Source organism: Toxorhynchites rutilus, chromosome 3 (assembly GCF_029784135.1).
Source record: "Toxorhynchites rutilus septentrionalis strain SRP chromosome 3, ASM2978413v1, whole genome shotgun sequence".
In the NCBI taxonomy this organism is placed as follows: domain Eukaryota; kingdom Metazoa; phylum Arthropoda; class Insecta; order Diptera; family Culicidae; genus Toxorhynchites; species Toxorhynchites rutilus.
Window position 1 is genome coordinate 7727597 of NC_073746.1, and position 14476 is coordinate 7742072.

The 14476-nt window shown below is 38.2% G+C and overlaps 1 protein-coding gene across 1 annotated transcript; it reads left to right on the plus strand.

Moving 5' to 3' along the window:
- The first annotated feature begins 3571 nt into the window (after positions 1–3571).
- LOC129780144 (general odorant-binding protein 45-like) lies at positions 3572–4546 on the plus strand. Its single transcript, XM_055788128.1, has one exon. The coding sequence runs from the start codon at positions 3578–3580 to the stop codon at positions 4544–4546; it is 969 nt and encodes a 322-aa protein (XP_055644103.1). The 5' UTR covers positions 3572–3577.
- Positions 4547–14476: the final 9930 nt, after the last annotated feature.

The following is a 14476-nucleotide window of genomic DNA, read 5'->3' on the forward strand; positions in this document are numbered from 1 at the left end:
AGTAGTTTCCATTAGAAGCAATATATGCAACTCAATTGTTCAACAAGTTCTCAAAATATGTTTATAAGCCGAAACCAGATTGGATATCATATCAATAGTTTTAGACCTACTCACACAATATTGATGTTCATACGATGCTCAAACGTGATCTCCATCGTAATCTTTGATTATACATCTAGAACTATGACTATGAATATAAGCCGAAAAAGCCGAGAAACTTGGTTTCGAATAACGATCATGATTGTGAGCACCCCACTCACATTCTCTTACAGCTTACGACTTCATGGAGTTTTCATGGTATTATTTCACACTTGCGAAATCCCGAATCCGAGATATGGTTACAGCATAAGGTTGTTGCTTTCTTAGAACTCACACGAGAGGCACTCCGCCATTTCAACTTTTTGTTCCGGAAATTATTCGACTACTGATAATGCGTATAATTTTTGATCTAAGATAAAAAGTAAATAAACAAAACCTTGCAATAGATGACGATGTTAAAATGTGTTTAACTTTTTTGTTGAAGGCAAACTTATTTCAACATGATATCAACGCAAATGTTGTTGATGTCCTCAAGTAAGTTAATTTTTAGAACCACTTGTTTACTTGGTAGATTTTCAACAGTCATCGAAATGCCACGTAGCTCTCATTTATCGGAAAATTATTGCTTCTCGCGGAAAAGGTGTTAGCATTCGGGAAAATGCTCGAGAACTTATCCAATCACACAAAGCAGTTAGAGGTTATTCAAAATTATATAAAAAAATATGGCAAAAATAAGAAAATAGGAAGAAAACCAAAGCTTCCAGTACGTGCCAAATGCAGCATTTTTGCAAATACTAGTAGTTAGATGGAAACTATTACCAAGACACTTGAATTTGATTTGATCGCTAAACTATAAATCGATTTTTAATTAACATCCCTGAAATTTTCCGCCAAAAGTCGAGGAATATTCTCCGATTGGTGACTCCCCAGAAATATGAACGTATCCAGTTTGTTAAACATAACATAAACATGGAAAAAATTAAAATTAAAAAAAATTACGGCTTCAAATACACCCTCATTTCAAAAAGCTCTCAGAAAGCCTCCTTGTAATGGAATCCTCTGCCGACAGAAAAAAATATAGTTCATTCAGATGTGTGGGATAATCAATTTTAGGTAATATTACGATGAAGTAGGGATGTTCCCAGTCGAACCATATTCCATTGGAGGGAACCTACTAGGTGAAAAATTTAGTATAATTTTTTTTTATCTTTTATCTATTTTATCAATTTGTATCTATGCCAAACCGATATAGTTGTTCTCGAATTTCCGAGCAAAGTTTAATTATTTTTTTCTATATCGCTGAATATAAGACCCGTATGTTTTTATTTTTTCGTTAAGGTGCCCATTTCTGTTTCAGGGTGGTCCGAAAAATAATTGTTTTCCCTTTTCACCAAAAAATGATTTTTCTTTCAAAAATTCATAACTTTGGAACTGCTGGACCAATTCAAATGATCAATATATCAAATTAAAGCCAATTAATTGGAAAAAATGCAGAACGTGCACAAAGTTTGAATTCTTTTTTTTCATTGATTTTTTTTATAAATCGTTTATTTGCACAGGCTCACTTACATAAGTTTAAAGGAGACACGAGGAGACGACTCGAGGCTAGTAGGGTGACAATTTTTTATCATGGAGAGGAAAGGACATAAGGAGGTTTGGACAATACAGGCGATTAAATACGGAGATCGATAGTTTCGAGGAAAAGATAGATTTAGGACATATAATCAAGGTGTTGGCTAACCGAGCCAACACATCTCGCACTGGCATATTGGGTTGTTTCCCTAGGGCCCGAAGATAGTTTTCTAAATTCGACCGAGCTACAGGATACATCTCGCATGCCCAAACAACATGTTCGATGTCGTGATCACTTTGATCACAAGCGCAGAGATTGTTGCTGACAAGATTTATACGAAATAACAGCGCGTCTAACGAACACTGATTGGACATGAGGTGCGAATAAAGTCCCGACTCATTTCCTTTATCATTGATTGTATTTGTTTACCTAAAGCGTTACATAGAAGTTTCAGAAAATTCGAAAAAATTGTCAAAATGGCGGCCAATTTTGTTAAAAATTGGTGAGTTATTATTTTAAAATGCAACCCATATTCTAACAATTGATGAACTGATTTTTTTTTCATGCTACAATCATGATATCCGTTTCTCCTTTTATTTTTCAGCTACTAATCAGTGATACAATACAAACTTATTTCGCGAAAAGTCACATAACCGCGAAAATTTCGAAGTCTCCGAGAAAAAAACATCGTAAATTCCGAAATCCGAGTAAAAAAATCCGCGTAAAACGCGACATCAGTGTATATCGCCATTTTGGATTTGCATTTGTTATAAATAACTGTGTTGTACTAGTCAAGCCCTTTGGAAAAACCCATATTGATGAGGTTTTGAGACAATATGTGATCCGCCATTTTGTAGGAGTCGCCACCAATGTTGCCACATTCAAATCTGTACCAGTGGGGTTAAAAATTTCACTCATCTGTACTTCCAAAAATCTGTACCATCGAAAATATTAATTGTAGAAAAAAATCATATGCTCATTTATTTACTACAAATATCACATTTACATTTCATTCGTCATTCGTGTGTTTGATGATGCTTATAAATAGTTTTTCTGAGTCTAGATTGCATACTATCATTTATTAAAAGTTTCCAGCTGCCGCACCAAGCGATACTGCGGCGTATAGGTAATCCTGTACCTTAATGTAACTTTGTTCAAATGTAAAAAATTTATCCACGGAAAAAATCGGTACCAATCTGTACCTTTTGACGAAAATCTGTACTCTGTACCGTACAGAATCTGTACCTCGAATAACGAAAAAATCTGTACCTTTCCAGATAAATCAGTACGTGTGGCAACACTGGTCGCCACCTTGGATTTTAAAGATCATGAAATACGCAGTTTTATAATGACTGCAGAGATAAAGATAAGTTACAAAATTCATATCAATCGGTTTAAATTTCTATTAATGTGGGACAGTGCTACAGACAAACATGTTACAAACATACAAACGGCAATCTAAATAAAACCGTTTAAAAAAATCGAACTGTATGAGCCCAAAATGGTCTATATTCGAATCATATAAAATCGAGTCAGTATATAATCGAGATCGACTCTTATATCGTTCATCGGAAACGCGCTTCGCTTTTCGTTTGCTTGTTTATGATCAATGTCTTTTCATTCAAACGAATCGACGTTTTTAACGATTTCAAGTACGGGTTCGTCTATGCGGACAATTTCGTGAATAATATCATATCGTTGACCTATACTGGAAGCAATTCTACCAAACAAATGTTTATTTTTAAACATGACAAACAAAAACACGGTGTACAAATCGTTCTTCCTGCTGAATAGCTTATGGTTTGCCGGTGTTTCCGATTTCAAACACGAACTACTTTCAAACATACAAGTTTACAGACGCCGCTTCAGTTGAAACATGTTTCGGAAACAGTACGATTATCGCTCGTTATAAAAGCGAAACTTGGTGCTGACTTCGTCAGTCCACATTTATATCTGCAACTAAAGATGAAGTTCATCTTACAAAGTGTTAGTTGCCTTCTTGTACTTCCGGCTTTCACCTTCGCCTTAACTGCCCATTGGTTAGAACCGAACACGGAATCGATTTATACCGTTCAGCAGGAGTGTGCTGACTATCTTCGGTTAACGGACGAAGCGGTCCAACAGCTGACCGGATTTGGCTACGCAGATACGCCCGGTGTGCGTGAGCTCACGCACTGCATTCTGGTCGCCCTCAATGCCTGGGGTGATGACAACTTGCCGAAGACACATGTGATCAAAAACTTTTTTCTGCCTGCCGAATCGGATAGTTGTTACGAAAATCGGACGCAGGAATGTTTAGACAAATCAGTGAAAAGTTTGTCGCCGCATGACATTCTAGGTCGTGCGTACCATTCGTTCCGGTGTTATTACTACCACTACGGTCATATCGTGGAGGAAGAACAATTCGTGCCATTTCGCGATTTCACCCTGCATCAATTTATAGCGGAATCCTTCGCCATAGAGAATATATCCAAGGACGAATTACAAAAGATTTCTGATGGTGATTTTTTCGACGTTAAAAAGTTCCCAAACATCGTTTTCACATATGCCGTTCGTGCCGGCTTTTACGACCCCGAAAGTGGTCCGATTATTGACCGGATTTACACTCAGTTCGGGCTTCCAGAAATCGTCAGCGAAAACACTCGCAACTGTGTCTGTGCAGTTCGGCAGCAGCACTTTGGGGAACCAACTCGAACGTACGAACTATTCAAACAGTGCTTCGCAAACATTCTGCCGACGCCGGATTTATTGCGAAGTGTGGCACAGGGACTGCTGGAATCGTCTCCTTCGGAAGCCACTTGCAACGTTTGTGGAGCAACCACTTCGGCACCCCATTATGGATACGGATCTTCAAGCGTTACTTGCAGCGTTTGCGATAAAAGTAATGAGATAATACACACTAAACTGCCGCCCCGTTACAATATAAAGTACTGAGGTGGAAAAGAAATAAAATCATTTCAATCTGACTATTTTTGTTTGTTATTTTTCGTTACTCAATTTTTGCAAAATTCATACATCGTCATCTTTCAATCTCATCATCTTGTACTGGTTTTTTTAATGGCAATTCTTTCAGCGTTTCGATTTCTTTTTTTTTTTTGTTATCGATGTCTGCAAAACATCTCTTTGCTTTATCTTTGGTAATAATCACATCACACAATTCACGAGAATCTATGTAGATCGAATACCATGGATTTGTGGATTTGGATAAGCTAGAAGACTCCTTAATTTATCCTTTTAATCAAGCGCTTCAACTCTTGGTAGTCTCTTCAAAACTATTAAGGTACACCGGGGCAAGTTGAAACGATAACTTGAAAGTTATCTCAAAAAATCACTAAATCACTAAATTTGAATCTGTTTGCAGATTATACCACGTATAACAAATCACTTTCGATTAAAAATAGGGATTCACACTGGATGTTTCGAAAAATATCAATTTGAAAATGTTAATTTTTCATACATATGCATTTTCTCAACTTGACCGTAGGGCGGGGTAAGTTTAAACGCGGAGCTATCATGAGTTTAATGTGCGGTTTTGCTTCTCGAACTATCTACAACTGATTTATGAACCACTAAACTGAAGTAATTACATATAAACAATTGGAAAAAAGGGTTTTGGTACACGTGAAAAGTGGGGGAGCAGTCTAATACACACAAAACGGACACTACATACTAGGAATTAATATACGAAACAATTACATCAAGAATACTATTTTAGGCTACTCAAAACGGCCACTAATGAGGTTTATGGGATCATTCAAATATTCAAATTATATGTAACGCACTCAAAAAAGGAGAAGCGGATTGTTGCGGAAACTTATTTACAAATAAATCCAACTAAATCTAAACATTCTTGTGCAAATGACCATTTGTTACACGTTATGTAGAGAAGAGGTAATCAAAAATAGAAAAAAAGCGTTACGTAATATTTGAACGACCCCTAGTTGTAAAATTTTCAAATTTTACATGTATCAGGTCTGTGTATTCATAAATTATGTAGAACATACTGAAGAATGGAATATAAATGATTCTTATTTTTTAAATTAATCATCATTCATTCATACAGCAATCACCGACAAATAACGTCCAGCATCTGCAGCAATGTTTCAAAAATAGTCGATTTTCACTGGTTTCAACCTGAGAGAGAGGAGCCAGCTGAATGACAGATAGTTTGTTTTCTTCTTATTCTTTTTGCGCATTTTCATCAAGAAAATTCCAATCTGACAATTTCAATCAAGCATGTTGTTGTCATTCATTTATGTGAAAAGTGTTCAAACTTGACGTGAACCTTTGTTTGTGAGTACATTTGTGCGTTTTTATCTCCGATTTGATATTTGACTTAGAACTGCGTCTAACAGGAATATGTGGGGGGTAAAAAACTTTGAACACTGATCATGTAGGAAATAGTAAAAGATGTACCAGGTCAGCCCACATCATGGCTTCCAGCAGCATCGGCTCATTCAAACAAGTTTTTTTTTACTTTTGATAATTTCGATATGGTTGCCCTAAAGAATTATTTCGATGATTTCTAAAACAATATCCGAAATAAGAAGCAAACTGATTTTTATGATTTGCTTGTCGGTGGAGATCTTGTGTGAATTTATGGGTGTTTTTGGCTCAATTGTGAAGTGACCAGATAGTCAAAGGTCTAACGCGGGACACAAAAAACAAAACGTTATGTATATACGTTATGTGAAAATAAACCATAGTTTAGCGAGTCTCATTTATTCGTGAAACACTCAACATGTGTCCTTGCAATTAAACCTGATCTGTATAATTTTTTTCTAAGTAAGGTAAATGATTTTGGTTTGTCCAGTCGAAAATACGATCATGGTTTGTCCACTGTTTTGAATGCTCTAATTCAGCACACCTTTGTCAAATCAGGTATTCGAAGGTTTCAAAACATATAAATAGAATTGTCTTTTTTCATGATTTACAGTAGTTTTATAGTATATTTTTACGGAATCACATGTTTTAAAGGATTATAAAATACACCTTCTATTAGTTTCAATACGCCCCTCATTCGAGCTAACTTTTAATCGGTCACCAGATGATTATTTGGCACGTATTCAGTCCTTTTCTGGATTATAACACTTACAAATATTGTAAACATCATGCTTGCACACTATTTGTATCAGATTTACATAGCTAAACCATTAAACTAACGCATTTTGATGAACTCAATTCTGATCATATGAGTTGTCCAATTCAATGATGTTATTTTGTCCACATGACTTCTATGGCAACCGCTTGGTGCGCTGCAGTTTGTTTATGTTTGTTTATGGTGTGCTTCGCGTATAGCAGAAGTAAGGTTTTTCTGTGTTTATTGTATTAAAGGTAACATTTTTAAAATGCCCAAGAAAAGGCAATATTCTGAAAAAAGACTAAATTATGAATGGATCAATATAGTGACAGAAAACTCAAGCAATGATAAATGCAACATCTACTTGAGAATTCGAATGTTTTCATTCAAAAATGGTGATTTATAAAACCGGACAAACCATGATCATTTTTTGGACAAATCATGATCAGATGTGATCAAACCATGATCATAATTTCTCTTTGGGGAAAATCGTTAAAAAACATAAAAAATTGAATAATTTGAATGCCTTATAGTAGTATCAGCAACAAGAAACTTGGGGCTTTTGAACAAACCCAAACTAGTATCGGTTATATGTGATTTTCATGAAAAAAAATCGATTTGCATTTACTAGTTGCGTAAAAACACCCCAAATCGGACAAACCAAGATCATTTACCCTATCGTCATTCAGTTGTGATTTTTCGATCAGCCCATTATGCCAAAAGATCACTGGAGAATGGATAATGGATCGGTTTGAGATAAACATTGTCGCGAAGACCGCCAGTAGGCGAGTAGAGCGAAGCTCAAAGTGGTGCGCGACCGAGACGCAGAGGATACAATTCAGACAGATTTATCACACACGCCACACAGCAGCGGCAAGTATAAGTTTATTTTTCTTTTGTCCTCCTATCACTCCTTCTACCATCTGTGCTGGATTTACACCATTGTTCATCTGTGTGTTTACCAAATCGGCAAACGTTGGCATTAGGGGTGTCTATTTTTTCTTGGTTACATTACCGTTGAAATTTTATTGGAACTTTTTTTCATTTTAGAATTTTATATAAATGAAATAAATTAATATAAATATTATCCGCAGCATAACCTTATAATATTTTTTTTTACTTATTCATTTTGAGAATTATTATATTCTGTTCATATCGAACAGTTGGCCGATTTTTCTAATATAGCTGAGGGCGGAAAGGACCCCCCGTTGACGCAATTGAATATTTCTGATACCGAACCTCCTCCTGAAGAGCAGGAGGATGAAGCAGAAATTGAGGTAGAAAATTCTGTTTACGAAGTTGGTAGTTCCGAAGATGAGGAAATCGGCGAGAAACAGGATTTTCGTCCTAAAGAATACCCTGAAGGCTCCAAAGGCCCATTCATTGTGTACTTTAGACGAAAATCCAAACCTCTCAATGTCATTCGTATCTCGAAGGAACTAACTCAACATTTTTCTGACGTTACCGAAATTACACGGATGGGGCCAGACAAACTACGAGTTGTCGTCTCAAGCAGGACCCAAGCGAACAAAATAACGCGCTGCGACCTCTTTGCGATTGAGTATCGTGTATACGTACCCTGTTGCAACGTCGAAATAGACGGCGTAATAACCGAAAAGGGTTTGACCCGAAAAGAGATAATCGATGGTGTCGGTCGCTTCAAGAACTCCACACTAAAAACTGTGAAGATTCTTGCATGCGATCGACTGAAAGCTGTGTCACATAAAAATGACAAAAGAATTCTCAATCGGACAAACTCTTTTCGTGTGACTTTTGAGGGTTCCGCCCTTCCAAATTACGTTGCAATAGGGGCACTTCGTTTACCTGTTCGATTGTTTGTACCCCGGGTAATGAAATGCAACAAATGTATGCAACTCGGTCACACGGCCGCCTATTGTTGCAATAAAAAACGTTGCGCAGATTTTGGAGAGAGCCACGATGAGAATCCTTGCGCGAAAGAGCACAAGTGTCTTCATTGCGGCGGGACTCCTCATGATCTTATCCAATGCACGGTGTACAAACAACGAGGGGAAAAACTCAAGCGTTCCTTAAAGGAACGTTCCAAGCGGACTTTTGCAGAAATGCTTAAGAGTTCCGTGCCAACGACACAGGACAATCCCTACTCCATTCTGCAGAACGACGAGCATGTTGCTGACGCTCCCAATGCCGGATGTTCCGGTACATCGCAGGGTGCCATCAGGAAAAGAAAAATTACTTCTTTTCCATCACTCCCCAGAAAGAATACCGAAACTTCCCAAGTTGGAATGATGCTTCGAACTGAACGTGCTGAGAATAGGCCGAAGCAAGTACCTCCCGGTTTACGTGGTCATGCTACCAACCAGGGGTGCTCAGCACTTCCCGGAACAACAACGAACACGTCTGTTCCATTTTCGCGGTCGAAGCAACAGCCACTACCTGGCCTGCTTGCGCTTTCAGACCTTGTGGATAACATTTTAAATGCTTTAAATATAAATGATATGTGCACCCGTGGCCGAGTGGTTAGCGTCCCACACTATCATGCCGGGTGTTCGGGTTCGATTCCCGTTCTGGTTGGGGGATTTTTCGTCAAAGAAAATTCTTCCGGCTTGCACTGTGGTCACGCGTATTCTAGAGCTTGCCACTTTAGAGTACATTCAAGGCGTGTTATTCGGCATAGAAATCTCAACCAAGTATTAATGAACGACGCTAGTTAATGAATACGTTGAGACGGCAAAAGTTCCACAGGGAACGTTAACGCCATTCAAGAAGAAGAAATATAAATGATCCTCTTAAAAGCATAGTATTATGTTTGCTTCCGGTTGTGAGAACATTTTTGAAAGAAAAATGTGGCTTTTTAGCAGCGTTCATTTCCCTCGATGCCTAATTCAGCGCAAGAGGTCAAGGATTTGACCACTGTCATACAGTGGAATTGCAGAAGCATCATCCCTAAACTAGACCAATTTTAATTTTTAGTTCATAGCTCTAACTGTGATGTATTTTCTCTCTGTGAAACATGGCTTTCTTCAGTCGACGAGCTGAATTTTCACGATTTCAACATTATTCGCCTAGATCGTAACGACTCGTTTGGTGGCGTACTATTGGGGATCAAAAAACGTCACTCCTTCTATAGAGTCACTATCCCATCGATTACAGGCATTGAAGTTGTCGCTTGCCAGATACAAATCAATGGCAAAGAACTCTGCATTGCTTCGATATATATTCCTCCCAGGACTACGGTAGGCCGCCATCAGTTCTTTGATATTTTCGAGGCATTGCCGGAGCCGCGGTTAATCTTAGGTGACTTCAACTCCCATGGAACAGCATGGGGGTCACTCTACGATGACAACCGTGCCACGTTGATTTATGATCTGTGCGACAACTTCAACATGACAGTTTTAAATACTGGGGAAGCAACTAGGATAGCCAACCCTCCTGCACGGGCAAGCATGCTAGACATATCTCTCTGCTCTTCTTCATTATCCCTGGATTGCACATGGAAGGTAATCCAAGATCCCCACGGTAGTGATCACCTACCAATAATTTTATCGATCACCAATGAATCAAAATCTAGTGAGTCAGTCGATATTGCGTATGACCTCACGAAAAATATTGACTGGAGAAAATTTGCAGAATTAATATCTGAAGCAATTATTTCGATGCATGAACTTCCTCCCCTTGAAGAGTATAATTTTATATCAAGTTTGATTTACGATAGCGCACTTCAAGCTCAAAAGAAACGTATTCCTGCTACCACTTTCCGACGTCGTCCTCCATCACTTTGGTGGGACAAGGAATGTTCAAAGGTCTACCTTGTAAAATCATCCGCTTTCAAAAAAATCAGGAAAACTGGATTAGTGGAATGGTTTCGAAAGTACCAAGCTCTAGAAGCCAAACTAAATGGTCTGATTAAAGCAAAAAAGCGTGGATATTGGCGGAAGTTCGTCAATGGTTTGTCAAGGGAGATCGCTATGAGCACTCTTTGGAATACGGCTAGGAGAATGCGTGGCTGGAATCATACCAATGAAAGTGAGGAATACTCTGACCGTTGGATTTTCAAATTTGCAAGGAAGGTTTATCCCGATTCTGTTCCTGCACAAAGCGTCGTACGCGATATTCCGCTCCAATGCGATTATGAGAATTTTTCGATGGTAGAATTCTCAATTGCCCTCCTCTCATGTAACAATTCAGCTCCGGGGTCGGACAAGATTAAATTCAACTTGTTGAAGAATCTTCCCGACCTGGCAAAACAGCGTTTGCTGAACTTGTTCAACAAGTTTCTGGAGCTGAATATTGTCCCGCATGACTGGAGACAAGTGAGAGTGATAGCCATACGAAAACCCAACAAGCCGGCTTGCGATCACAACTCGTATAGGCCGATTGCAATGTTATCCTGTATTCGCAAATTGTTAGAGAAAATGATTCTACTTCGTTTAGACAAGTGGGTCGAAACGAACAATTTGCTGTCAAATACGCAGTTTGGCTTCAATTTTCTCCAAACAATAACCGGAACATGGTGGGGTGCCCATCCAGGAGACCTCATTCAGTTGTACAAAACAACGATATTATCAGTGTTGGAATATGGCAGTTTTTGCTTCCGATCAGCTGCCAGGATTCATATTCTCAAGCTGGAGAGGATACAATATCGTTGCTTGCGTATAGCCATGGGGTGTTTGCATTCGACACATACGATGAGTCTCGAAGTTTTGGCAGGAGTACCCCCGCTTACTCTTCGGTTCACAGAATTATCCTACAGATTTCTCATCCGTTGCAAGATCATGAATCCATTGGTGATTGATAACTTCGAAAATCTACTCCAACTGACTCCTCAGTCAAGTTTTATGTCTTTATACCATGAGTACCTTACCCACGACGTGCACCCTTCACCGGGCATCTCCAACCAAGTTTGCTTCCCATACTTTTGCAATTCCTCTGTCATTTTTGATCTGTCCATGCGACAAAAAATCCATGGAATACCAGATCACCTACGCTCCAATGTTATTCCGTCGATATTTTCGGAAAAATATGGGAAAGTTGTATCTGATAAAATGTTCTTTACTGACGGTTCATTCATAAACGGGTCCACTGGCTCCGGCATCTTCAATGAAAATTCCAGTGCCTCTTTCAAACTCAAAGATCCTTGTTCCGTGTATGTCGCTGAACTGGGTGCGATATACTACGCACTGGGGATCATTGAAACATTGCCCATCGACCACTATTTTATTTTTTCAGACAGTCTCAGCTCAATAGAGGCAATCCGCTCAATGAAAGTTGATAAACGCTCATCTTATTTCCTAACTAGAATAAGACAACTATTGAGTGTTTTGGTCGAAAAATTATTCAAGATTACCTTAGCATGGGTTCCCTCTCATTGTTCGATTCCGGGGAATGAGAAAGCGGACTCGCTAGCTAAGGTGGGCGCTTTAGAAGGCACACTTTTTGAAAGGCAAATTGCTTATAACGAATTTTTTCACATTCCTCGTCTGGACACACTCATTAGTTGGCAGCGCATGTGGAGTGGTGATAAGTTCGGTCGTTGGTTAAACACGATTATCCCTAAGGTCTCGACGAGTGCATGGTTCAAGGGATTGAATGTAGGTCGTGATTTCATTCGCGTGATATATCGGCTCATGTCCAATCACTACAACCTAAACGCGCATCTCTATCGCATTGGGCTCGCAGCAAACAATCTTTGTGATTGTGGCGATGGCTACCACGACATCGAGCATGTTGTCTGGTCGTATATCCGGTTCCATACTGCTCGCTCTCAGCTCTCTAGAGCACTGAGAGCACAAGGCAGACAATCGGATATCCCCGTCCGGGATATCTTAGGTAGCCGCGATCCTGATCTTCTGCTTCATCTATACCTGTTCCTCAGAAACGCCGATGTCATCGTTTAATGATGTTTCCTTCGTTGTGTCCCCGTTTCATATCCCTCCTATCCGATCGATAAACTTTTACTTAGTCGCGGCAATACATACACACACTCTTTACAGATGCACGGGCCAGATGATTGATGATTGCGCCGGCTAGTGACCATTCTATCCTGGATTCCTCGAGTCGAGAAAGACGCACCACGCTAGATATGGGGTACAGACTAGGGGGGCGTTGCTGATTAATGGTCAGCTGTATCCCAATAGAAAGTATCCCGTGTCGGGCACACGTACAGAGCATCGAAGACTGCAACATACCAATTATGAGAACACTTGTAATACTAACCTCGAGCCAACCGCGAGTAATCGGTTACATATTACTAACATAGTTGTAAGACAAAAATTGTCAAAATATTGGACTCCCGGCCCCGTCAGGCTAACGCCACATGTGCCTTAATAAAATAATATTTTGGAAAAAAAAAATCAATAACTTTGAGTTAAGTTGAGATATTGACAAGTTCTGCATCGCAAAATGTTTATATTAGTAAGTTCTAAAAGTCTTCCGAAGACAATTTGTGTATAGAATTTGAAATATAAAAGGTAGAGCAAAAAACAGGTTTTTTCATTGTGACCCTAACGTAACTTAGAAACAAGGCGCTGTATCGGTTATTTCAAGAGATAGAAATAAATTTTGTTCTACAAAGATATTTTAAATAACTGGGACTATAACATTGTCGAACTATGTTTACCTCTATCTATAAAGATAAGAAAGTTATATTTTTTATTTCATCGACAATTTTAATCAAAAAAAAAATAAATTTTTTTACAACATAAAAATGAGCGCTTTGTCATATGTAACAACTTTGTCTTAGACAGTTTTTGTTTAAAGAAGAACTGTCAAGTTCTAAATGATAATTTCCACTTAAATACATATCCTGGAGCATTGTGCATTGTACTTATAACAACCAATTAACTTTCACCTTAACTTTGAAATAAAAAGTCATATTTGAAATATAAACCTTTTGTTTTTTAAACTGTATATAATCGTCTCAGTATATAATTGACTCAGTATACAATAGAGTAGAATCTGTTACTTCAGGAATCCGGTTTCGTTATTCTGGTTTAACAGGGAAACTTCGATATAACGCACCCTTTATATAACGTCACTCGATATAACGTACACATTTCCAATATGTAAAGGAAAAAATTTTCGAATATTTTTTTTCTGAAAGAATGATGAATTATTTGTATTGTGATGCTGAAACATGTTTTGTAGCTTTCATCAATCCCGAAATACAGTACGGAGGGAAACATCATGAAAAAGTCTGGCTTCGTCTTTTAATTGAATTTATTCATCAACTTCACTGAAACAGCAACGCAATAATGTATTATAGGCTACGTTTGTGAGTTCTTTATTATGCTTCGATATAACGTAAAATTCGATACAACGTACAATTTTGAAAGTAAAATGTACGTTATATCGAGGTTACCCTGTAGTTGAAAAAGTGACCAAGGAAATTAATTTTGCCGTATTTTTTAATTTTTTCATTAGGTCCAGTAGTTCAAAAGTTATGAATTTTTGTAGTGGAAAAAAGGGGGAAAATTGTTTTTTGGAACCATCGATTAATTTTGAAAAATCTAGGTTTTTGTGCGAGAGATCGTCGCTTCGACTCGGATCGCATCGTTAAATGCGGACTTCGCCATCATTACATTGTACTCAGAATAAATTTCGAAAAACGAAAACGAAAAAAAAAGATTGTAATAGAATTTATGCGTTTTTGTGAGGCATTCATACCCATGATGTTTTTCCTGCGCCACAATATTTCTAGCCTATTTATGACATTACACTTTTTCTGAGCGATATTTTTCCGGACACATACTGAAATATGCAGTCCTACATAAAAAAAAACATAGGTAATGATTTATTTGGGTTTC